Here is a 26,941-nt window from a genome sequence, read left to right as displayed (position 1 = left end):
GCAAATTAAAATCGTAATGACATACCACCACTACCTAATGAAAAGGGTTAGACAAACCGACAACACCAAGTTCTAGCAGCGATGTGGAGCCACTGGAGTTCTCAGACGTGGCTGGTAGAAGTGCAACATGGTCCAGTCTCTTTGGAAAAATGGTTTGGCAGTTTCTTATAAATATACACTTATCACTCAAACCACCAATTCTACTTCTAGAGAAGTGAAAATGTATGATCACCTAAAACCCTGTGTGTGAATATTTATAGTGGCTTTATGCATAATCACCAAAAACTCGAAACAATATAAATGTTCTTCAGCTAAGGAATTGATAAATTGTGGTACATTCATATAATGGAATATTATTCAGTAATAAAAAGGGTTAAATAATTGATACTACAACTATATTCAAATATAGATGAATCTCAAAGAAACTATGCTGAATGAAGGAAACCAGACCAAAAAAGAGTACATATTATATGATTCCACTCACATGACATTTTGGAAGAGGTCAAACTATACAGACAGAAAACAGCTCAGTGGTCGTCAGGGTCTAGAAGTGAAGGAAGGGCTTGCCCACAATGCAGCATAAGGGACTTTGTAAGAGTGATAAAACTGTTCTATATCTTTATAATAGTGGTGATTATAAAGCATATACACTTGTCAAAATTCATAAAACTCAAAACTATCTACTAAAATTACTATTTGGAAGTTACTCCTCAGTAAACCTAAACACCCCCCAATAGACTTATAAACAATGCTTATCACAGATTTTAATAATAACTTAAAAGTATAAGCTCCTTTTTCTCTAAAGAAAATATTGTATCATAACTGAGAAATCAATAAGGACAATAAAATAACTATTAAAATGAAAAATATTTTAATATAAAATCTACGTGCCTTAAAATAAGTAGTACTAAATATGCACATTATTTAAATGATTGTGATAATAGTTTTTAATCTTTTCCACTTTTTGATTTTATGAGATAAATGTCAATGAAAGTTTGTGTGTGTGTGTATGTGTGTGTGTGTGTGTGTGTGTTTTCCAGAGAAGCAGTAGTTTCATTTTTCTTTCAGATAATGTTGGTGCTGAAGTTTCTCAAATAAACCCAGCTTGCCACCTTCAGGCAAGTGAGAGATTTACAGAGACCATTACCAGAGATAGAACATTAATTTTGCAGATTTCTCCATAATCCATACTTAACAGTATCTTCATCACATGCTTTTGTGAGATTTCTTCGGTCCAGAATTTTTCCCTGACATTTTTTGGAATTTTCCCAACTTACAAAGCTCAGTTCAAATGCCACTAACTCCAAGAAGATTTCCCTGATCACTCTAGTTTTTCCTCCTCTAAATATTTTATCTCCTTGAATGTATGTAATGCCATGGAAGGTAGTGATCATTTCTTACTCATATTTTTATGCCTCTGTATGGCTATTAAAAAGGGTACATATAAGAGTTGTGCATTCTAATACTGAAAGAATACATGGATGAATAAATGAATCATTAAATGAATGAATGAATGAATGAATAGGAAGTTAGAGTAATTGTTGAACCTTCATTTGAAAGAGGCCTTATTTTACTAATAGAATGATGGGAATCCCACACATTTATTCAAGATCATATGCATATCTGTAAAGCATGAATTTTCATTAACAATGGCTAGAATTGTCTCAATCTTTACTAAACTCTCAATTAAATTATGTCATTGATGAATGAAATGACTGCTTGGTGACTGACTGGTCCTGTGATACTAACTCAAATCTTAATATCTGGACCCCTGAAATATAATATTAAAAAGAAGGAAAAGAGCCTGGCCGGCGTAGGTCAGTGGTTGAACGTCAACCTATGAACCAGGAGGTCATGGTTCCATTCCCAGTCAGGGCACATGCCCAAGTTGCGGGTTAGATCCCCAGTGTGGGTTGTGCAAGAGGCAGCCATTCAATGATTCTCTCTCATCATTGATGTTTCTATCTCTCTCTCCCTTTCCATTCCTCTCTGAAATCAATAAAAATAAATATTTTTTTTTTTTAAAGAGAGAAAGTATGGAGACGATGATGTCTTGCTTTTGGATTGAAAGGAGGATACTTCTCTAAGTTCTATGTGACCATCTATTCATTTTCCTCCAGATTTCCAAATTGCTAACATCCCATAGGCATGTTAACAGAATATATAACAGTGGCATGTGGTCCACCACCACTTCTTTCAGGAAAAAATCCCAGTTGTTTCTGTCTAGTGCGACCTGGTTAGGTAGTGAGGTTCTTCGGCATGCTCCTGTTCCCTCCACAATGTTCAAGCTCCCTTCCCTCTCTTTCCAGGCCTGCATGTATCCAGGAGTGTTAAATGACAAATGGGCCATAGGTTTTTTTGTTTTTAAATTTTTTTAAAGGGTGAGTGATCCACACTTGGGGTTGGTTCATCTTCTTGAAATTTTTCAAAGAACTTTCTAACGAAAAATTCTCTTTCTCCTGGCCATATTGAGGGCTCTTTGTTCCTTCTATTAGTTCTTCCTTTATCACTATATTAGAGGCCTGGTGCACGACATTCGTGAACTGGGCGGGGGAGGGGAGAGGGGGAAGGGCCCTCAGCCCAGCCTGCACCCTTTTGCAGTCCAGGAGCTCTCAGGGGATGTCTGGCTGATGGCTTAGGCCCGCTCCCTGCAGTTGGACATCCTTAGTGCTGCCGCTGAGGTGGGAGAGGCTCCCGCCACTGCCGCTGTGCTCACCAGCTGTGAGCTCAGCTTCTGGCTGAGCAGCACTCCCCTGTGGGAGTGCACTGACTACCAGGGAGCAGCTCCTGCATTGTGAGTCTGCCCCCTGGTGGTCACTGCACATCATAGTGACCGGTCAGTCCACTGTTTGGTCGATTTGCATATTACCCTTTTCTCTGATCTCTCTCTAGGCATGCTCTTATCCACGTTAGTGAATAACCAGTTCTTCAAGCATGCACAGGAGGATCTGGGCTTAACCCATAGGTCAGCAGTGTCCCCGGATCTTTGTATCTGTTCTGGTGAGGGCTGGAGCGGGAGAGAGGCCCTTGGTTTACTAGTAAGATAAAAATAGGGGAGGGAAATATAAAGAAACATTCAGATTCCTATTCTGAAACACAAATCTGCCACAAATGTGTACTTAAAATACCTACAGGGACTAAAAGTGTTTTCTCTCCTCCAGTCCTGCATCCTTTCTGAAAATGAAAACTTCCTTTTCCCTCTCATCAGTACCTCTGTGTTTCTACTCTCCTAAACACACCTTCTAACTGTACCCCAATAACCTCATTGACCAAGTCTTTTGAAATCATCATACATTCACTGTAGCAGTGGTATCTTTTTCTGGCTATTCTTTTCTCTCCCTTTCATTTACCTGGTTCTAACCAGGCATCTCCAAATGCATTAGGAACATTTTCTGTTTGCTTTGTGATTTTCTTCTCATCCATATACAATCAGCTTCTCTTTACAAAACAACTATAATTTCGGTCAAATTCATTAACTTAAAAAAATCCATGTACTTCGATACCATTAGTTACTCTCCTGTGACTTCCTGTTGTAATTAACTTTCTAAATATCACCATTTTTAACTTTCTGGATTTTATTGTATTAAAAATCTTTGATAATTTTCCTTTCACTCCAGTGATTTTTTTTTAAAATTATAACAGTGGCTCTATACTCTCCTTTCTTTCCTGAAGATGATTTAAAAATTTGTTTCCATTTTTGTAAATCTTTAATGTTGAGGCTCCTTGCTGTCTTTTAGGTGCTCAGAAACAGATTACTTCGACTCAAGATCATTTTGAAAGACTGATTATGAAGCAGTAGCAGCAGGGTGGAATTCATATTTCTCACACTCCTTTAAATATAATTTCTTTCAGGTTATTTTATTTTTTCCATCACCATTTATACCCTCTATGCCCTCTTCCATCTCCACCCCCACCCCCCCACCCCTACCCCCACCCCCACTCCCGCAATCCTCACACTGTTGTCTATGTCCATGAGTTCTCAATTTCTTTTTTGTTCAATCCCTACATGCCCGCCCCCCCGCACCCCAAGGCTTTTTTATTAAAAATTTTTCAATTACAATTGACATTCAATAGTATATTGTTTTGGGTGCATTTTCCCTTTTGGGAGTATGCCCACGCCTTTCCCATCTTCTTCTTCTTTCTCCCAAGGCGCACCTAAGCACTAACCACTGAAAAACACCACCCAGGGTTCCAAGGACAGCTTTTGAAACCTGGTCAGAGGAGAATAGTGGCCTATAGTTAATGGTGAAGTGACAACTTTTGAGTTGTGTTGGTTAATCCATATATATGTGTGTGTGTGTGTGTGTGTGTGTGTGTGTGTGTGTATAATTTTAGAGAGGAAGGGAGATAGGGAGAGATATAAACATCAATGATGAGAGGTAATCCTTGATTGGCTGCCTCCTGCATGCCCCGCACTGGATCCAGCCCACAACCTGGGCATATTCCCTGACTGTTTATGGGAACCATGACCTCCTGGTTCATAGGTCCAGGCTCAATCTCTGAGTTGCCCAGCTGGTCTGTGTTGGTTAATTCTAACAGCAGAAACAGTTGACAAGCCCAAGAAACAAACTTCTTGTGTTGATTTTGTGACATTGACACTATTTACAAAATTGGAAAGTTCTATAACAGGAAAGATCTCCCCCAAGTACCTTTTCTGAAAAGTAGTCCTATCTCTGTCTGTTTAGCTTTTCAGATCTTGTGGTTCCCAAGGAATCCACACCGAATTGAAAGTGAGCTTAATTCCTCTGGAAACCAATCATTCATTCACCCATCCAGCATATCCAACAAATAGGGACGATCCACTTCGAATGGCTTTGCTGGGATCTGCGTGTACTATGGTTTTCTAAAGCTCCTCGTGTCCACTTGGAGGAAAGGGAAGAAAATAAACGTGTAAATACATTCAAATGCATTTTATGAAGGAAATGAACAGCGTAGGGGACCTAAGTTTTGGACACAACGAAACTAGAAGCTCTGCAACTTGGAGCCTTGAACAGCTTACTTCGGGCCGAACTAGGCGCGAATGGATCGCGGAGCCCCGCACTCTCGGAAGGTCCCAGCCGCCGGCAAAGGGTCCCATCGCGTCAGGTGCGTGAAGGCAGAGGGCGCGCAGTGCCCGCCGAGACCGGGAAAAGGGTGTCGCCTGGCTCCTCTGCGCACAAGAGGGCAGGAGGAGGCCCTTGCAGACCTTGGGGATGGATGGCTTCGCACCCGAGGAGCAGCGCACAGCGGCGGGCGGCGGGGGCCACGCGGCCGCGGGGGGGAGGAGCTTTCCCGCCTCTCGAGACACGTCATCGAGCAGCTCCCCTGCCGGTGCTCCCAGTCGCACGCGCGGAAGTAAACACCGCTACGTCATCAGCGTGCGCCTGCGCCTTCCCCTCCGGTCTCCCCGCTGCGGTGGACGTGCTCAGCTCCGCTCGGGGCCAGGTCTATGTCCCGGTTTCCCACCGTCGCGGGCAGGGCGCCAAGGCGGCAAGAGGAGGGAGAGCGGCCCAGAGATCCCCAGGAAGAGCGGCCTTCGGCTGTTTCCATCGCGGATAGAGGTGCGATTCTGGGGACGCTGCCCTGGCCAGCGAGAGTTACGGCTGGGGCTTTCGGGGGGCATAAAAGTCTGCCTGGGGCTGGCAGAGAAGAGTGGGCGGGAGGCCGCAGCCTGCTGCTCGCCCTCCAAGCCAGAAGCGAACTTTGCGTCCAATGGGAGCATTTTGATCTAGAGGGGGGCGGTCCCAGACCCAAGTTGAGTGAAAACCCTCTGGGGGCCAAAAAAGTGAACCCCGAAGCCCAGACGCGCTCCCCTGTTAACCAGGCGCATAAAGCCTTTGTTCTCTACCCGTCTACCCCCGCCCCCTCCTCCGCCTTCGTCGGGTCGCCAGCCTGCCTTTGGGTACTGTGTAGAGAGGGAGCCAGTTTCTAGGAGCCAGTTTCCATGGTTACCCACCACTTGGCCTTCTGGGATATGTCACTCTGAACAGGGACCTAACTTGAACCATGAATCAGAAGCAGACACAGGTGGCTCTTAATTCAGCTGACAGGTTTCTGCTGGGTTCCAGTTTTTGTTCTATTGTTTAATAAAATTGGGTTTTGTATAGGTATACTTGCATATACGTTGCCTTGTACTAGGCTAACTTTGAGCCATGCATTAGCAGATGCTCAACTTGTTAGATTTCGCTAAAAAGTTGTTCTGGGCTTATAAACCTTCACTTACAAATTAGACTTAGGTGATTTAATTGATAAGTCATTGGTTAATGTTTTCCAACCCGAAAATTTTATTGTTTTTTTCTTTTCAGTTCTGGAAAATTGAGTCAAAGATATCTTTACAGACCTTTTAATTGCACAATTGTTTTTCTCTCATTACAGAAGACAAAGGATGCACATCACAGGAGGGAGGAACTACTCCAACTTTTCCTATTCAAAAGCAAAGAAAAAAGCTTATTCAAGCTGTGAGGGACAATTCGTTCCTTATTGTTACTGGAAATACAGGAAGTGGTAAAACAACTCAACTTCCAAAATATCTATATGAAGCAGGTAATGATATTCTGGGATAATTTTGGGAGGTTTAAAAAAAATACCCTCTTGCCCTAGCCGATTTGGCTCAGTGGATAGAGCATCGGCTTGCAGACTGAAGGGTCCCGGGTTCGATTTCGGTCAAGGGCATATGCCCAGGTTGTGTGCTCGATCCCCAGTGGGGGGCATGCAGGAAGCAGCCAATCAGTGATTCTCTCTCATCATCGATGCTTCTATCTTCTCTCCCTCTCCCTTCCTCTCTGAAATCAATTAAAATATATTTTTAAAAATCCTCTATACCACAAATGCCCACTATTGGTTTTACAGACCCAATTCTTCTCTTGGTCTGTCCCTACATCTTCCCTGCTTCTCTGTGGTTTTATTTCAGATTCAGAGATTAGTTGAGATGGCAACTTTTCCATTTTTAATTACCATAATAATCCTAAGTAAAATTATAGGTGTATACTGATTCTCTGCTATAGAATAAGGTTGTCTTGCAGTAGACTATTAACCATTGGGTATTGAAATCATTTTTGGAGAGAGGGATATATTAATATATGTTGCTGACATTAGTATTTCTTGGTTCTTTCTCCAGAGCATTATCAGGTATTTATTTCCTGACTGTGCTAACACTAGCTAACAAATTACCCTTAAAGTGTCTTTTACTTTATTATGTTAAAACTTCCTAGCATAAGGTTAATATAGAATAAAATTATATTGGATATTATTCATATAAACAAATAAAAACTTCTTAGCTTATATATTAACTTACTCTTATGCATCAAACCTAAGATGCCTTTGATTAAGACATACCACTGTTTTTTACTATTAACTATTAATGGAGGAAAACTCGTCAATTGTCAGATGTATCTCCTTTTCAAAGATATTTTAAATGGTAAAAAAAAAAAAGTGCCTATAGAACCTATATAAAGTGATACATTTAAACTTCTGTGACAAAGATAAATCTACTTTAGGAAGTATGTGGAATTTTATGGATTCCTAGAGATTAAAGATGTTTGGCTTATTTTTTAAAAGATGTTTTTATTGATTTCAGAGTGGAAGGAAGAGGGAGAGAGAGATCAGCTGCCTCCTGCACATCCTTCACTGGGATCGAGCCCACTGTGCCCTGACCGGGAATTGAACCGTGACCTCCTGGTTCATAGGTCGATGCTCAACCACTGAGCCACACACTGGGCTTGGCTTACTCTTTAGAGTAAATCTTTATATTGGATTTTTCTTTTTAAATTGATTTCAGTGAGGAAGGGGGAGATAGAAACATCAGTGCTGAGAGAAAATCATTGATTGGCTGCCTCCTGCCTCCCCTTTCTGGGGATTAAGCCTGCAACCTAGGCATGTGCCCTTGACCAGAATCAAACCTGGGACACTTCAGTCCGCAGGCCGATGCTCTATCCACTGAGCCAAACCAGCTAGGGCTTTATATTGGATTTTAAAAAATCAGGCCTAATTAATATATGTACATTTTGAATGATTATTAATATGTATTCTTATTTTTAATAAATTTCCATGGTACAAATGTAATACTATAGTATGTTATTAATTTGCAGAGTTTTGGAAATACTTGAATAGTTTGTATTGATCAGAAATAATTTAGCTCTAATAAGAAGCAACTGTTGACATTATTGTGTATTTTTACTCTGGTTTTGATAGGGTTTTCACAACATGGTATGATCGGTGTGACTCAACCACGAAAAGTAGCTGCCATATCAGTTGCTCAGAGGGTTGCTGAAGAAATGAAATGCACTTTGGGATCCAAAGTAGGATATCAAGTTCGTTTTGATGATTGCAGCTCTAAGGTACAAAAGTTTTGTTGGTATTTGTTTAAGTACTGTAAACTTATAGAAAGAGTGAAGAAAATTATGAAAAATTTTAACTTTGAAATTCTATTTATATATATATATTTTTTTAAAAAAAATATATTTTTTATTGATTTTTTACAGAGAGGAAGGGAGAGGGATAGAGAGCTAGAAACATCGATGAGAGAGAAACATCGACCAGCTGCCTCCTGCACACCCCCTACTGGGGATGTGCCCGCAACCAATGTACATGCCCTTGACCGGAATCGAACCTGGGACCTTTCAGTCCGCAGACCGACGCTCTATCCACTGAGCCAAACCGGTTTCGGCACTATTTATATTTTTAATGAAACAAAATCTCAGATTAGAATTAATTTTTGTTGCCCATTGTTAATGCTTTGGAATGTCTGTTTAATCCATTTTCTCCGTTCTCAATTGGTTTCTAAGCGACAGTTACGTTTCTTTTTTTCTAAATATATTTTTATTGATTTCAGAGAGGAAGGGAGTGGGAGAGAGAGATAGAAACATCAGTGATGAGAGAGAATCATTGGTTGGCTGCCTCCTGCACGTCCCCTATTGGGGATCGAACCCACAAAACCGGCATGTGCCCTTGACCAGAATCGAACCTGGGACCCTTCAGTCCAAAGGCTGACACTCTATCCACTGAGCCAAACCTGCTAGGGCATGTTTCTTTTTCTTATAATTCTCTTATTTTATTTTTTAGCTGCAAGGATCCTACATGTAACTTAAATTTGTATTCTTTTAAAAATGTTTTATTGTAAAATATACATAACATAAAAATTTACCATTTTAAACATTTTTAGGTGTGCCATTCACTGGCATTAAGTACTTTCACAATGTGTCACCATCACTATTCTTCAAAACTTAGTCATTATCCCAGTAGAAACTCTGTATCTGTTAAATAGTAACCCCCCATCCTCTCTTCTCCCCAGCCCCTGGTAACCACTATTTTACTTTCTGTTTCTATGCATTTGCCTATCTCGTAAATGGAATCATACAATATTTTGTCCTTTGTGTTTGGTTTATTTCATTTGGCCTAATGTTTTTAAGGTTCATCTATGTTGTATGCTTGTATTCTTGAAGTCAGTGAAAAACTGACAACTAAATTAACAAAGTCAGAAAGTATTTTGTACTGAGCATCTTCTATATTCATGGCACTAAGTTTAAAATTGTTTTCTTTTTAATAGTTAATAGTTACAATTTACATTCTCTTGGGATTTCTTAATTTTATACCAGATACAAAATAATCCCTGATTTACATATGGTTCCTAATGGGAATGGTCATCAATTATGGCATAGAGTGACTCTCTAAAATATTGTCTTTGCCTTCCTAGTAGCCACTGCTACTGTCTTTCTTTTCCCTTCCATTGTTTTATGTATATCACTACTGTTAATTCCTAGCCGTGTTTAAAACTTTGTGTTTTAAACATTAGGAAACAGCGATCAAATATATGACTGATGGATGTTTATTGAAACATATTCTGGGAGATCCAAATCTTACCAAATTCAGTGTCATTATTTTGGATGAAGCCCATGAGAGAACTCTAACTACAGTAAGTATTTTAATGTATTTGTTATCTGTTAGACAGTTTACTTTGGGGTAGCTTTTTACTGTATAGAGGATTACCTCCTCTAATATTTTAATCGATTGAAATAGGGATTCTTTGGTTAGGAAAACAAAATATTTAAAAAGGGGTTGTTATGTATACTTGTGACTTATTAGAAATTTACTTTTCTTTCAGGACATCTTGTTTGGTTTATTGAAGAAGCTATTTCAGGAGAAATCTCCTAGCAGGAAGGAACATTTAAAGGTCGTGGTGATGTCAGCAACTATGGAATTAGCCAAGCTCTCTGCATTCTTTGGAACTTGTCCAATATTTGATATACCTGGAAGGCTTTATCCAGTCAGAGAAAAATTCTGCAATTTGATCGGCCCACGAGACAAAGAAAATACTGCATATATTCAAGCGGTATTACTTTGCATCTTTTTTATATCTGTGATTCTAGTTGATTATATAGTTTGATAATTTATTTGTTCCCCATTATTATCATTTAAAAATATATATATATATTTGTATTGACTTCCGAGAGGAAGGGAGAGAGATAGAAACGTCAATGATGAGAGAGAATCATTAATCAGCTGCCTTCTGCACACCCCACAGAGGGGATCGAGCCTGCAACCTGGGCATGTGCCCTGACCAGGTATTGAACCATGATTTCCTGGTTCATAGGTCAGTGCTCAACCACTGAGCCATGCTGGCCGGGCTATTATTATTATTATTTTAAATATATTTTTATTGATTTTTTTACAGAGAGGAAGGAGAGGGATAGAGAGTTAGAAACATTGAAGAGAGAGACACACTGATCAGCTGCCTCCTGCACACCTCCTACTGGGGATGTGCCCGCAACCAAGTTACATGCTCTTGCCCGGAATTGAACCTGGGACCTTTCAGTCCAAAGGCCAGTGCTCTGTCCACTGAGCCAAACTGGTTAGGGCAGGCTATTATTATTTTTTATTGATTTTTAGAGAGAGGGAAATCAAGAGAGAGAGCAACATGGATGTGAGAGGGAAACACCTGCCTCCTGACTGGGAATTGAACCCCCAATCTTCTGGTGTATGGGACAGTGCTCCAGCCAACCGAGCCACCTGGCCAGGCAGTTTCCTATTATTCTGATGGGCTCTCCTGAGACTTTTGAGAACCAAATTTAATTTTTCTGTGGAACAAGTGGAGGTGGGGGTAGAGGGCTGTATTTCCACTAGTATGTTATGTTTGTGTTTCTTGCTTTAGATTGTGAAAGTGACCATGGATATCCATTTGAACGAAATGGCTGGCGACATCTTGGTTTTTCTGACTGGTGAGCATTCAGTATCAGGTTTAAGATTACTGTTTATGAGAGGGCACATGGCACCACGATAAAGTGCTATCTTTGCTGGGAAATCTGGGTACTGCTCATGTTGCTGCAGCTTTTTATGACAATTTAAATAGTTATAGGTTTTATATCTTCTGTAAGATAATTCTACACTGCCATTAAAAATGCAAGTCTCATTAGTGAACATGTAAAACATACCGACCTTTTAGTAGAAAGATATTAAATGGTAAAGTATTAATATTTTTATTAGTCTATCTCATATAGAAGTATTACCACACTAAACAGTCCTGAATCTGAATGATTAATTTCATTATTTCCAAAGATATCCTACCAGCTCCTTTCTCCTTTAAGTGGCTGGGTGATACTATATGATAGCAGTATATAAGGTGTGGAATCCATGTCTCATAGATGAGCCTTTTTTGTAGGACAAAAATCCCAGATTAACGTGATTCTTCAAGTAATAGCATCCTATTAACGGAAATGAGTCATTTCATCACTCGCCTCCTACTTCGCCTTGTACTGATGTCAGAAGTGAGACATTGCAACACTCACTTTGCCATTTTAAGATCACTTAAGTATTTTGAAACACACCTAAATGCAGTATCTCCTGGACTAGAATCCCTTATGTTAATGATTAACCTTACTGAATCTTCCTCAAAAACCATGTTAAATAACATGAAAGGCTAGAAGATTATAAACATTTTTATTGCTTTAGAGAGTTAAATTACTTGGAAACTGGTGTTTCTTCTATTTTTTATTTTACTGTTGAGATTTGGTACAACTTATGTGTTCATCTCCTTTAGATCAAATGAGAAATTTAAAATAACTATTATGCAAAACTGATTTTAATTTAGAAGGCCTTTTTTTCACTCTTAAATTAATTTTGCTATTCAGTTGCTGATGATGTTTTCTCCCCTCATTTCAGGTCAATTTGAAATAGAAAAAAGTTGTGAATTACTTTTTCAGATGGCAGAGTCTGTTGATTATGATTATGATGTTCAAGATACCACTCTAGATGGCTTATTAATATTGCCATGTTATGGATCTATGACAACAGGTAATTCCTCATTAGCATAGGACATTTGACTGATTTTTAAAAGAACATTTTATTGAAAAATCACATAGGTGCAGAAAAGTGCACACACAAGTCCTAAATGTTTATTTTTAGGTCAATGAATTTCACAAACTGCGCTCACCTTTGTAACTAACACCCAGAACATGAAACGGAACATTAAGAGAACCAGCATCCCTTGAGAGAAGTGATTTTTTTCTTGAAGTCTCTTCTAAGGGTCTTCCACATGCCCCTTACCATTATTAAGAGTGACCTACATCTTCTCCCACCGGAACAAAATATTGTTGGTAATTTTTCAAAATAAGGACTATAATTTCTTGATAGTAGCACCGTAAGTCAAGCTTTATTCGCCATGGCCACAGAGCTTCTACAAGTCTTACGTATCCAGATATATCTGAGACTAAACACAGTGGGGTTTTTTTATTTTTTACTTTTACTTTTTTAGAGAGAGAGAAACATTGATTTGTTGTTCCACTTATTCATTCCTTCATTGGTTGATTCTTGTATGTGCCATGACCAGGGATCGAACCAGCAACCTTAGTGATGATGCTCTAACTAACTGAGCTACCTGGCCAGGGCAACACTGGATTTTTTTTTTTTTAAGTATATTTTATTGATATTTTACAGAGAGGAAAGGAGAGGGATAGAGAGTTAGAAACATCGATGAGAGAGAAACATAGATTCAGCTGCCTCTTGCACACTTCCTACTGGGGATGTGCCCGCAACCAAGGTACATGCCCTTGACCAGAATTGAACCTGGGACCCTTCAGTCCGCAGGCGGACGCTCTATCCACTGAGCCAGACTGGTTAGGGCGCAACACTGGATTTTTTAAGTATTCACATATTAACCCACTTTTCAAGAATGATGTAAATTCAAAGAGCATGTGCAAACTCTTATTCTGATACTTGTTCATGATAAATATTAAATGAGGTTTAGAGTTTTTGTGTAAAACTATTTTATTAGAGATTTGATTTTGTAAAACTAAAGGGAAATTAACTGTAACTGCCTGGAGTTTGATTTGGATTAGCATTTACTAGTAACGTAATGTAAAAAACATTTATGTTTTTTAATGTGTATTTTTGTTTTTATTGAGTAGGTGATTCTTTTCATATTAATAAAAAAAAGTTCAGGAATATATGTGTTGGTAAATAACCATAGACCACATGCTATTATGGAAATTTCTTTTGTGATGATATTAGGCCCTTGCTCTCGATATTGAAATCTACTTTTAGATTTTTACATCTTAAAAGGGAATTCTTAAGGTCATTATTATATATTTAAGGTTCTTATTGTTTTCTGGGGATTTGATCTAATGACTCTTAAAATTTGCTTTGAAACTGATAAGGTAATTAAAAACAATATGGTTGCTTTATTATTAACCATTAACTAACTATATTTTTTCATATAAAGTAAATATATTCAGATATATATTTTTTCATATAAAGTAAATATATTCAGATATATACCTCCCTGAAATCAATAAATGTGTTTTTATTGATTTCAGGGAGAGTAAGGGAGAGGGAGAGAGAAAAAAAAATCAATGATGAAAGAAAATCATTGATTGGCTGCCTCCTGCACACCCCCTTCTGGGGATCGAGCCCGCAACCTGGGCATGTGCCCTTGACTGGAATCGAACCTGGGACCCTTCAGTCCACAGGCCGACACTCTATCCACTGAGCCAAACCAGCTAGGGCTATTCTTTCCTTCTTATTACCACATTGAAAATAACGTTCTATATCTGCTCTTGCTTCTTGTTTAGCATCCTGAAATCCAGTTTTTATACTGTTAAAGGTTGCCAGTGACTTATTTTTCAAATCTCATGGCCGTGATGTATTTTGATTTTGTGAGGACAATAATAGGTCTTTGAAATGCTATCTTTTGGGATACTATTTAATTATCTAGTTCTCCTGACCAATCTTTCGCTAAGGCTTCTGCCTTCCCACTTTGTCCAGCCTTTGTACCCTTCTAAATGTGACTACTTTCTAGTTTCATTCTTAGCTTGCTATTTTCTTAAAAATGTGTTTTGGTGAAGTTGGATCCTAGGATTCACCTGTCACTTCTCTGTGGACGGTTCTTGAAAGCTCTCTCTAGTTCAGATCCACTCCTGTGTCCTAGACCTCCTGGGTTTCTTCACTTGGCTTTCTGGTCTTACCTACATCATTCAGTCCAAACAGGTGGCAACTCCTGCAGGTGTTCTTTACCCTTGTCTTATCCAGATCTTTCATTCTTTTTCATTATCGTTGTTAGAATTGGGATCCTTAGTTTGTCTTTCTGAGTTGTTACCGTAGCCTGCTAACCGGTTTTCCCTGATTTTATTGGCCGTCCTGCGTGCAGTGCTGATCTTCCAACAGATCAGCTCTGATTGTGTCAGTCTCCCTGTTGGGTACCTTCAGGTATTATTCCCGACTGAATTAAAGTGCCAACTTACTAAGTTGCCATTCAGTATCCTTCCAGCATGACTGCAACCTGCTTTCAGCCTAATTCCCAGTGCATGTGCACATGTGGGGCTGGGTGTGAGTAGAGCCATTACTGAAGGGTTGTATTTATTTTAGTTTCCTTTCCTTCCCTTCCAAGGGCGAGCTATTCGCGATCCATTATGAGCATAATAGGTTTTTTAAAAAAATGTATTTTTATTGATTTCAGAGAAGAAGGGAGAGGGAGAGATAGAAACATCAATGATGAAAGAGAATTATTGATTGGCTGCCTCCTGCACGCCCCTCACTGGGGATTGAGCCACACCCAGGCATGTGCCCTTGACTGGAATTGAACCTAGGACCCTTGAGTCCGCAGGCCGATGCTCTATCCACTGAACCAAACCAGGTAGGGCGAGCATAATCGTTTTCATTACAGCAGTTAGTAACAGTGCAAAGTAGCATTCAATGGAGCTGATGAGGCACTAAGTAATGGGCGAGGTGGAGTTAGACAGGGTAGGGAGAGTGTCAGGTTCCTGGGACTGTCGGCTTTCTCTGTAAACTTGCTTAATACAACACTTTTTTTTCCTTTATTATTGCTATTTCGGGTGGTGGGGAAAGACACTGTTATCATGTTATTTCCTTTATCATGTTATTTCCTTTATCATGTTATTTCCTTCAGGAACAGAAAACTTGAACTTGGGAGTGAGGAGAGGGAAGAAGGGTTTCCTGCTTGTAGCCTGTAGGAAGGGGGTTCAAAAATGACCCATATCTAAGTTTAGCGAATCAGTAAAAAGTATAATGTGGATATTTTATACTTGCTTATTTCTGGGCTAGTCATGAGGGTGGCTGAGTGTTTAAAGAGACATCTTAAAGTATGTTGTTAACTGGCATAAAAAATTCTCACCTCTCAAGTATGAAGAAGTGCTGTGGTGTCCTTTCCACTGCCGAGGTTACACGATCCTGCTCCCTGGGCTGAACTCCCCAACCCCACCCTTTGTGACATTCTCTCAAGCTAGAAGTGCTGGTGGTATTTTTGAATCTTTTTCCTCCCACATCTTTTTTGGTGACTGTGTTTGCTGTTTCCTTAACTTGAACGTCTTCTTTCTCTCTTATTCTCTCCTCTCACTGGCTGAAATCCTGCTATTTTGTTTCACCAACTCCATAAAAATTTTTCCCAATTTCCCTCCTCACAACTGGCTGTGATCTCTTCTTCATTTTGAACCTCATGCTTTGCTGTACCTCTTGTGGCACTTAACACATTCTACCTCGTGTTGTGGTTGTCTTATCCTCTCGAAGAGGTTGTGAACCTCTTGAAGGCAAGCACAATATTTTGAAAAAGTCCTGATTAAATACTTGTTAGACTGAGTTCCAGATTTTTTACTTTCTGCGGGACTTTCAACAAATGCTCTGACTAGAATCTTTTTCTTGTTTCTCTCAAACCTCTTTGCTCTTCTGACTTCCTTCTTTGGATCAAGATATTGCAGTTTCTCAGGTTTGTCATGCATCTAGGGAAAGCTGAACCCCACAAGAAGGTATGAACTGAAATATACCTGTTTCTACCTAAGTGACACATATTTGCATGGAATTAGACAATTTTAGCACTAAAAGTAATGATCGAATTCAGTGCTTAGTCTCTTTTAGAGGGTAGGGTCTCAGATTCTTCTAAAAAGGTAATAAAAGTCATGACTTGTTTCTCTAGAAAAATGCACACACACACACACACACACACACTTGCTCACAGACATATATATGGTCTTGCATAATCAGACTTCTTTATTTTACAGTAGAGGCTGAGTGATGTCCCTGACGTCACATGGTACATATGTATTTGATTACTGGTTATTTATTCAGTAGTGGGCGATAAAACAGTATGTGTTTCCAGAATACATGAAGAAAAGGAAAGGAGTTTTACCTTGAATTAATGTATAACATTTTAAAAGAGGAAAACTGCTTGCTTAATTATTACATAAATCCCCAAATAGTTTTCTTCCTGCAAAACAAAGACATTACCTCAATATGGTAGGTAACTAGAATTTGCTTTGTTTATAATAGTTTCTTTAAATGTTAAGATTAAAGGTATGGGGGAATAATATTAGTGAGCTTCACATAAAAACTTCTACTCTGTGTGGAACTTCCCCAAATGAAAAAATATTTCTTCGGCTTATAAAGAAATACATACTTAAAAAAAAATCAGCAAAGTAAGAAAATTACTTAAACTTAGATCCCACTAACATGGTTAAGTACTAATCACTATTAACATATTGAGATATATTGTTCTGGACTTTTTCTTTATACATTTAAATATATTTTTATTGTTTTTTATTTTTTATTTTACTTATTTTTATTTATTTATTTTTTTTTTTATTGACTTTTTACAGAGAGGAAGGGAGAGGGATAGAGAGTTAGAAACATCGATGAGAGAGAAACATCGATCAGCTGCCTCCTGCACATCCCCCACTGGGGATGTGCCCGCAGCCAAGGTACATGCCCTGGGACCTTTCAGTCCGAAGGCCGACGCTCTATCCACCGGTTTTGGCAATTGTCTTTTATTTTTATTTATTTATCCTCACCCGAGGATATTTTTCCATTGATTTTTAGGGAGAGTGGAAGAGAGAGGGAAAGACGAAAGAAACATTGATGTGAGAGAAACACATCAATTGGTTGCCTCCAACCAGGGCTAGGGCCCAAGGAACCTGCAACCAAGGTACGTGCCCTTGACCGGGATCGAACCCGGGACCCTTTGGTCCGCAGGCCGACGCTCTATCCATTGAGTCAAACTGGCTAGGGCTATTTTTATTCTTTTTTTTTTTTTTTAACAAAAAATGGGATTATGTTACATGTGTTCTTTTATGTTTTTCTTTTTTGTCCTTTGTAGAAATTTTAAAACTATAGAAAAGTACAAAAAAATTTCATTTCCCCTTATCTAGAATTAGTACATTGTTAGTGTCTTAGCATATTTGCATCAGTTTTCTTTAAAGAAATAGCTTCAAATATCTTCATCCAGAAATAATTATCTTTAATGTTAGGAAAACCGTTTTTCAGGTATGTGTGTATGTGTTGTATATGTGTGTGTATGTGTGTTGTGTACACATATAGAAGGATAACTAAATAGGTAAGTTAATGGGAATGGTTTTTAAAAGTGAGATTGCACTATTTTTAATTTTTTGATTTAAAAAATATATATATTTATTGATTTCAGAGAGGACTGGAGAGGGAGAGAAGATAGAAACATCAATGATGTGAGAGAATCATTGATCAGCTGCCTCCTGCATGGCCCACAACCCGGTCCCATGCTCTTGACTGGAATCGAACCCAGGACCCTTCAGTCCGCAGGCTGACGCTGTATAATTTTTCCTCAATTGAGTGATTGTTTTATATATAGAGAGAGGAAGGGAAAGAGAGAGAGAAAAACATCGATTTGTTGTTTCACTTATTTATGCATTCATTGGTTGATTCTTGTATGTGCCCTGACTAGGGATCAAACCTGTAGCCGTGGCATATTGGGAGGATGTTCTTACCAACTAAGTTACTCTGCCAGGGCACTATTTTTTAAAAATATATTTAATTTTACTTGAATTTACTTGAAGAAATTATTAAACTTCAAGTTAATCTTTACCACATGAGATAATATTTTATAAACGTTTGCTTTAAAGTTTAGCAAGATGAAAATACTAAGCTGAAGTTAATATCTTCTTTCAGAATGTATTTGATTGGAGATCTTATCTGTTTACCTATCTGATGAGGATTTAAATACTTTTACTCTTCTATATCCTCTTCTAATTTTTGTTATATTATTCAGATGTATTTAGTGTTTACCATCAATTTTTTTAAACTGTTTTTTTCATTCCTACATTACTTTTGGTTAACTTTAGATTGGCTTACTTTTGTTAATTTTTTTAAAATAGAAGGGCTCTTGAGTGTTACTATTTTTTTTAATATTTTTATTTATTTCAGGGAGGAAGAGAGAAGGAGAGGTATAGAAACATCAGTGATGAGAGATAATTATTGGTTGGCTGCCTCCTGCACGCCCCACTCTGGGGATCGAGCCCGCAACCTGGGTATGTGCTCTGACTGGGAATTGAACCGTGACCTCCTGGTTCATAGTTCAGTGCTCAACCACTGAGCCATGCCAGCTGGGCTTGAGTACTATTTTTTGTTGCTCTTTTATGTTTGAGAATGTCCAGCTTTTGCCTTTATTCTTGAAATACATCTTGGCTGGGTTTTATGTTCTTGGGTCACACTTTCTTTTCCTTAGAAATTGGTAGACGTTGTCCAGTGGTCTACTGGCATTGAATGTTGCTGTGGAGGCGTCTGAGGCCAGCCTGATTTTTCCCCCTTCCTTGTAAGTGATTTGCTTTTTCTGTCTGATTGCCTGAAAATTTTAATTTTTATCCTTAAAGACCAAATCCATCTTTCTATTTAATTTACACCCAGGCCTCTTAAGGCCTGGGAAGTGCCAGGAACTCAGAAATACTCTCTTGTCAACTCGCAAGTCTAATTCATTTTTCTCTCTCTTTAGACTAGATTTCTCTCCTTCACTTTCATTAGTGATTTTCCTATGGCAAGTTTATTTTTCCTCTTTGCAAGAGACTAGCCTAATCAAATTGAGCGTCTCTTGGACCTTCTTCCAAATTCATAGGAGAATCAGATTGGCCCAACTTGGGGGAGATGTTTATCCTTGGTGCCATAAATCAGAGCAAGTACCATTCTATAAGCATTGCTCCTGGGGCCCACCCTTCAGAATGTGTGGGTAGTGGACATGAGTGTGGTGTTACTTGTTTAGAGAGGTAGTCATGAGTTGGGTAGATACTGAAAAAGTAAAAACTACTTAGCTAATCAATCTTTAAGGCAGAGAGAGGTCCTTAATCTGTAGCCCTTGGATGGGAATTGTTTGAATTTTGTGTGTGTGTGTACATACGTGTCTTTTAATGGAGAAGAGGTACACTGTTTTAAAATATTCTCAAAGGGAGCTATGACCTACATAAAGGTGTCTGCTGTAGGGTTTATTTTAGCAATAATAAACTGAGTTCATGGCTCTAGAAACCTTAACAGTGAAAGGTGAGGAAAAATAGTTTTGCTATTATATTTTGAATTCAAGATAATTAAAGAGGTGAAGAGAGAATATAACTTTTAATGCAAAGAAGTTACTTTTTCAAAACTTGAGTTTGACAATGCATGTTATAAATTAGTATTTTCCTTTTACACATGTTTTAGATCAACAGAGGAGAATATTTTTGCCACCTCCACCTGGAATTAGAAAATGTGTCATATCCACTAATATTTCTGCAACATCTTTGACAATAGATGGAATCAGGTACAACTTTAAAAAATCCTTTTAAAGCCAAGAAAGCCACTTAGCTAATCATAAAACATTGAGTTTGCTTCTTCGTGCCCTCCACTAATTCCCTTCTCACCTGCTTAACTTGTAGTCACCTATCATTTTTGTAATTACTGATTGCAATAAATAGGGAAATGGAGTAGGAACTGCATATAATATTTCTGTTCACTCTTTTTTTTCTTTTCTTAAGAATATTTTTTATTGATTTCAGGAAGGAAGGGAGAGGGAGAGAGAAATAGAAGCATCAATGATGAGAGAATCATTGATCGGCTGCCTCGTGCACATCCCTTACTAGGGATTGAGCCCACATGTGCCCCAGGCATGTGCCCCAAATGGGAATCAAACCATGACCTCCTGGTTCATGGGTTGATGCTAACCACTAAACCACAGCAGCTGGGCTCAAATTTGTATAACATAAAATTAACATTTAACACTGAACAATTAAGTAGTATTTAGTACATTTACAACATTGTGCAACCACCAACTATATCGTTTTTAAAAATATATATATTTTTGAAAATTATATTATTGATTTCAGAGAGGACGGGAGAGGGAGAGATAGAACTATCAATGACAAGAGAGAATCATTGATCAGCTGATCAATGATGAGAGAGAATCATTGATTGGCTGCCTCCTGCATACCCCCCACTGGGATCGAGCCCAAACCCGGGCATGTGCCCTTGACTGGAATCGAACCCAGGACCCTTCAGTCTGCAGGCCAACACTCTATCCACTGAGGCAAACCAGCTAGGGCAACTCTGTCTAGTTTTAAAACATTTTTATCACCCCAAAATAAAACCCTGTACCCTTTAAGCAGTAACTCAGGATATGGTATATATGCCATTATATGTATACTAGAGGCCCGGTGCATGGATTCATACACTGGTGGGGTCCCTCAGCCTGGCTTGTGCCCTCTCGCAATCCGGGACCCCTTGGGAGATGTTGGACTGCTGGTTTTGGCCCAATCCCCGCAGGCCAGGCTGAGGGACCCCAGCAGTGCACGGATCTGTGCACCGGTCCTTTAGTATGCATATAAGATCTTTGGTTAATTTCTTCCCGCCCTCCCCCCTTCCTTCTGAGATTCATCAGTCTGTTCCATGTTTCCATTCCTGTGTGTTGAGCGTCTGCCCCCTGGTGGTAAGTGCACATCATAACTACCAGTCGAACGGTCGCTTAGGCTTGTGTGTGTGTGTGTGTGTGTGTGTGTGTGTGTGTGTGTGTGTGTATCATAATTTATGCATCTATTCATCTCTTAATGGGCCATGGACAGTTAGGTTGTTTCTACCTTTTGGTTCTTACAAATAGTGCTGCTGTGAACATACATCTACAAGTATGTTTTGAGTCCTGTTTTCAGTTCTTTGGGGTGCTTACTTGGGAATGGATTTCTGGGTCATATGGTAATTCTGTGTTTAACATTTTGAGAAACCTTCAAACCTTTTTCCACATTACATTGGCTGAACCATTTTACATTTCCAGCAGGAATGTATGAAGCTCCAATTTCTTGACTTCCAAGTTTTACAGTTAACATTAAAGTCATCATGTAGTTGTTAGTTTGGTGGAAAAGGAGAATCCATAGTGGTTGAAAATTAACAACTCTTTCCTTATTTTCTAGAAACTTAACTTGTTTTCATTTTTCTTAGATATGTGGTAGATGGTGGCTTTGTGAAGCAGTTAAATCACAATCCCAGATTAGGGTTGGACATCCTGGAGGTGGTTCCAATTTCAAAGTAAGTCGCTATGTCACGCCTTTTTGTTCAAAGAACAGTGGATTAGATAATTTCTAGTTGGTTCAGGGTGGGAGGTGAATTGCTTAGGAAACACAGAACATTTTTTTTTTAATCTTTATTGTTGAAAGTATTACATGTATTCCCCATCTTTTCCCCATTGTCTCCTTCTAGCCTGCCCCTACCCCCCACACCTGGCCTTCACCACCCTATTGTCTGTGTCCATATGCATACAAGTTCTTTGGTTGATCTCTTCCCACCCACCTACCTCCGCCTTCCCTCAGATTTGAGTCTGTTCCATACTTCTATATCTCTGGATCTATTTTGCTCATCAGCTTATTTTGTTCATAAATTTCCACATATGAGTGAGATCATGTGATAGTTGTCTTTCTCTGACTGGCTTATTTTGCTTAGCATAATACTCTCCAGGTTCTTCCATGCTGAACATTTTGGGGACTTTTGTTTTTCTTTCTTCTAAAGGAGCGAGGCATTACAGCGAAGTGGTCGAGCTGGTAGGACTTCCTCAGGAAAATGCTTTCGGATCTATAGTAAAGATTTTTGGAACCAGTGTATGCCCGACCATGTGATCCCTGAGATTAAGAGAACTAGTTTGACATCTGTAGTTCTGACCTTAAAGTGCCTTGCCATACATGATGTTATAAGGTATGTAGACAGCTTTTTAAAAAAGGAAAATGTGTTGGAGTGGAGCCTGTTATTTCTCAAATTCTTTTGAAGTATTTGGCTCAGATATCCCTATATCTCAAGATTCAAGTAAACCCATACAAAAGGCTTCTTTATGATGCTTTACTACAATTTGATCCCTTGCTCATATTTGTTTTAAAGTACGTTTTAATTGATTTCAGACAGGACGGGAGAGGGAGTGAGAGATAGAAACAACAATGATGAGAGAGAATCATTGATCGGCTGCCTTCTGCACACCACCTACTGGGGATCGAACATGCAACACAGGCATATGCTCTAACTGGAATCAAACCATGACCTCCTTGTTTATAGCTCAACCTTCAACCACTGAGCCATGCCAGGCAGGTCCTTGCTCATATTTTAACCTTGGTTTAATGGTGTGCCTCATGCTGATATTATTTTGCTCATTTAATGACCACTGTTTATCTGTTATGAAAGGTATATAATGATCATAATCCCAGATAAAATGGTGGGGTTTTTTGTAGCATCTTTGGTAGAGCCAGCTTTGTGTACTGTGCATTGTGAGAAATGGTGGTACTTGAGTAGTTTTTTGCTTTCACTAAGCTTAAGTTACATTGGAGAAACAAGATTGGTATAATCAAGTAACTGTTGCTCCTGTTTAAAAGTATGTACACACATATATATATTCATGCTTGGTTATATGCCACTGTTATCCTTTGTGAATATTATTAATTCTCTTATGTTTATTAATGGTATTGTGGTTATGTAAGAGAATGTCCTTATTTTCAGGGGATGCATGCTGAGTATTTTGGGGATGAATAAGCATTGTATTTGCAACTTGCCTTAAGAGTTCAGGAGAAATTAAGTAATTGGCACATACAGATACATAAAGCAAATATGGTAAAATTGAATATACTTGCCTTTTTATCAAAAGCCATTTTGAAGTACTATTAAACATTTTGTAATTTTTGGCCACTTTCAATGAATTTTTCTCCATTGTTTTATAAGCTTGTAATAAAATTATGGACTACAGAACAGAATAGAGTTGACATTGGGCTGTGAAGAATGGGGCAGGATTCAGATAAGTAAAGAGGAATGGCAAGAGTGTTCCAGCTAAGGAGATCAAAAAGAGGTGCTTCTTGAATTAATAAAAGACTATGATTTAGAAAAACTTATTACCTCTTTTGCTGAATGCTGATCATGATCATAGAATGCCTTAAAAAAGGAAGAAGAGAAAGAGTATTTGAAAAATACTAGGAGCGCTAAGACCTTGTAAAGGAAGTTTCAAGTCTGTATAAAATCTTACTGTGTTCAATAAATGGGATCTCATTTTATATCTCATGTAAACACACAGGTTTCCTTATTTGGATCCACCTAATGAGAGACTTATTTTGGAAGCCCTTAAACAACTTTATCAGTGTGATGCTATTGACAGGTAAAAAGACAACCAAACAAAACCCCTCCCCAAAACCCAACCACAACAGATGTTAATTTCTTTTTAAAATAGGGTTCTTAATACTTTCCTTATAGGTATAAAATAATTTGTTTGAATTGAGTGGATTGTTTTACCTGAAATTAGAAATTGTCCTCAGCCTTTTTTCACCACAATTCTGATGTTACAAATTATACCGTAAAATGAATTTTGTTCAACATTGGTACTATTTAACAAGTAATTTCTGAATACTATTTCAGTGCCAGGCATTATGCTGGGTATATCAAAATGATAAGAGAACCAGAATCCTTGTTCTCATGATTGTGTGATGGGGAAGGATTTGGTAATTATCACTTATTACTTCCATTACTTCAATGACATCCTCTGTGTTTCCACAGTATTTTGTGTCTTTTATTACACTACTTTATTCTGCATCATTGTTTAGGATTTTGAAAGTACTGGCCCTTGACAACAAGGAATTTATTATCTTGATGTTTTTCTTACCTATGACTACAGTGTATCATGTTTCTTGAATTGAATTGAATTTATGGGGGTGATTGAAAGTAATCTAAATTATATCTGATTTATTCTGAATGATGAGCATTTCATTTGTACTCTCCCAAGGTAGAAAGACATAAGAACTTTTTTTTTCTATTAAGGAATGGCCATGTGACCAGGTTGGGTTTGTCTATGGTAGAATTTCCTCTCCCTCCACATCTGACATGTGCAGTAATAAAGGCTGCTTCTCTGGACTGTGAAGATCTACTACTTCCAATAGCAGCAATGTTGTCTGTGGAAAATGTCTTCATTAGACCTGGTAAGAAGTTTATTGAAGAGATTTACTTTTAATTAATAGACTTGAACCCTGGCTGAGTAGCTCAGTTGGTTAGAGTGTTGTCCCAATACACCAAGGTTTGATCCCCAGTCAAGGCACATATAAGAATTGACCAATTAATGCATAAATAAGTGAAACAACAAATCTATGTTTCCTTCTCTCTCTCTCTCTCTCTCTCTCCCTCTCTCTCTCTCTCTCTCTCTCTCTCTCTCTCTCTCTCCTCTCTCTCTCCCTCTCCCCCCTTCCTCCCTCCCTCCATCCCTCTCTCCCTTCCTCTCCTTCCTTCCCTCCTGTCTCTTTAAAAATAAAAGAAAAATTAATAGACTTTATTTTTTAGAACAGTTTTAGGTTTATAGAAAAATTGAAGGAAAGTACAGATACACACACAGTTTCTCCTATTATTAACATCTTTCATTATTCTGGTGCATTTGTTACAATTGATGAGCCAATATTGATACATTATTATTAATTAAAGGGATCACTGTGCTGTATGGTCTGTGTGTTTTGACAAATCTGTAATGACACCTACCCACCATTACAGTATTATACAGAATAGTTTCATTGCCCTAGACCAGTGGTCGGCAAACTCATTAGTCAACAAAGCCAAATATCTACAGTACAACGATTGAAATTTCTTTTGAGAGCCAAATTTTTTAAACTTAAACTTCTAACGCCACTTCTTCAAAATAGACTTGCCCAGGCCATGGAAGAGCCACACTCATGGGGCCAAAGAGCCGCATGTGGCTCGCCGAGCCGCAGTTTGCCGACCACGGCCCTAGACATTTCCTGTGCTCCACCTATTCATCCCTACATCCTTTCCCCAAACCCCTTACAACCATGAATGTTTTTACTGTCTCTTTAACTTGGCTTCTTTAACTTAGCAATGTACATTTAAGGTTTCTCCATGTCTTTTTGTGGCATGAGAGCTCATTTCTTTTTATTGTTGAATAATATCACATTGTATGGAATTTGTTTATCTATTCACCTATTGCTTCAATTATGAGTAAAACTGCTATAAACATCTATGTGCAGGTTTTTGTGTAGACTTAGGTTTTCAATTCATTGCTGAATAGTATAAGAATATGTTTAGATTTGTAAGAAACTGCCAAACTGTTTTCCAGACCTAAAGGTCTGCACTGTTTTGCATTCCTACCAGCAATGAGTCTGAGAATTCCTGTTGCTCCACAACTTCACCAGTATTTGATGTTACCGGTGTTTTGGATTTAGATCATCTTAATGATCTTAATAGGTGTGTAGTGGTATCTCACTGTTGTTTTAATTTGTTGCCCCCTGGTGACATGATGTTAACCATCTTTTTATATGCTTACTAGAGGCCCGGTGCACGAATTCATGCATGGGTGGAGTCCCTCTGAGTGGCCTGCAGGGATCGGGCCAAAACCCGTAGTCCAGTGTGGCCTGCAGCTCCTTCTTGCTGCTCCTGCCGCGGGCTCGCGCCCAATCAGTCCCAATCAGGAGAGGCTTGCACTGCCGAATTAGCACTCACCAACCATGAGCCCTGCGTCTGGCACACTCCCAAGGGGAGTGGCCTGTGGGATAGAGCTGAAACCGGCTCTCCAACATCCCCCAAGGGGTCCTGGATTGAGAGAGGGCGCAGACCAGGCTGAGGGACCCCACCGGTGCACGATCGGGCCGGGGAGAGACTGCGGGAGGGCTCCAGGGTGTGTCCGGCCCATCTCGCTCAGTCCCAATCAGCTGGACCCCAGCAGCAAGCTAACCCCCTGGTGGTCAGTGCACGTCATAGTGAGCAGTTGAGCAGCCTTAGCATATTATGCTTTGATTGGTTATTCTGCCGTTTGGTCTATTTGCATATTACCCTTTTATTATACAGGATTATTATATAGGATTTGCCATGTATAGTCTTCTTTGGTGTCTGTTCTGGTCTTTTTAAATTGGGTTGTTTGTTCTCTTATTGTTGAGGCTTTAAAAAATGTTTATTTATTGAGTTTAGAGAGAGAAAGAGAGAGAGAGAAAGAAAACATTGATTTGTTGTTCCACTTATTTGTGTGTTCACTGGTTGATTCATGTATGTGCCCTGACCAGGGATCAAACTCACAACCTTGGTGTATCAGGCTGACACTCTAACCAACTAAGCTACCTGGCCAGGGTGCCTCTTATTGTTGAGCTTTATATTTGTATATTTTGGATAACTGTACTTTATCAGATATGTTTTTTGCAAATATTTCTCCCAGTCTGTGGCTTGTCATCTTGTTTTCTTGACATTATCTTTTGCAGAG

The 26,941-nt window shown here is 39.0% G+C and overlaps 1 protein-coding gene across 5 annotated transcripts in view; it reads left to right on the top strand.

Moving 5' to 3' along the window:
• Positions 1-5,375: 5,375 nt before the first annotated feature.
• The window catches only part of DHX40 (DEAH-box helicase 40), a 36,687-nt gene continuing 15,121 nt past the window's right edge, over positions 5,376-26,941 (top strand). For 4 of the 5 annotated variants that reach the window (XM_054709068.1, XM_054709065.1, XM_054709067.1 and 1 more), the window contains exons 1-12: positions 5,376-5,540; positions 6,355-6,522; positions 8,170-8,315; positions 9,770-9,889; positions 10,079-10,306; positions 11,126-11,192; positions 12,133-12,264; positions 19,909-20,008; positions 21,673-21,759; positions 22,237-22,419; positions 23,774-23,854; positions 24,511-24,668. In XM_054709068.1, the coding sequence (XP_054565043.1) occupies positions 5,429-5,540; positions 6,355-6,522; positions 8,170-8,315; positions 9,770-9,889; positions 10,079-10,306; positions 11,126-11,192; positions 12,133-12,264; positions 19,909-20,008; positions 21,673-21,759; positions 22,237-22,419; positions 23,774-23,854; positions 24,511-24,668 (1,582 nt within the window). In that variant the 5' untranslated portion in view covers positions 5,376-5,428. The remainder of the gene's footprint in view (positions 5,541-6,354; positions 6,523-8,169; positions 8,316-9,769; positions 9,890-10,078; positions 10,307-11,125; positions 11,193-12,132; positions 12,265-19,908; positions 20,009-21,672; positions 21,760-22,236; positions 22,420-23,773; positions 23,855-24,510; positions 24,669-26,941) is intronic. The other variant, XM_054709066.1, reaches the window with a different exon arrangement.

The sequence above is a fragment of the Eptesicus fuscus genome, chromosome 20 (assembly GCF_027574615.1).
Source record: "Eptesicus fuscus isolate TK198812 chromosome 20, DD_ASM_mEF_20220401, whole genome shotgun sequence".
Taxonomy (NCBI): domain Eukaryota; kingdom Metazoa; phylum Chordata; class Mammalia; order Chiroptera; family Vespertilionidae; genus Eptesicus; species Eptesicus fuscus.
The sequence above is the reverse complement of the archived record's forward strand: the minus strand, read 5'-3'. Positions and strand labels throughout refer to the sequence as shown.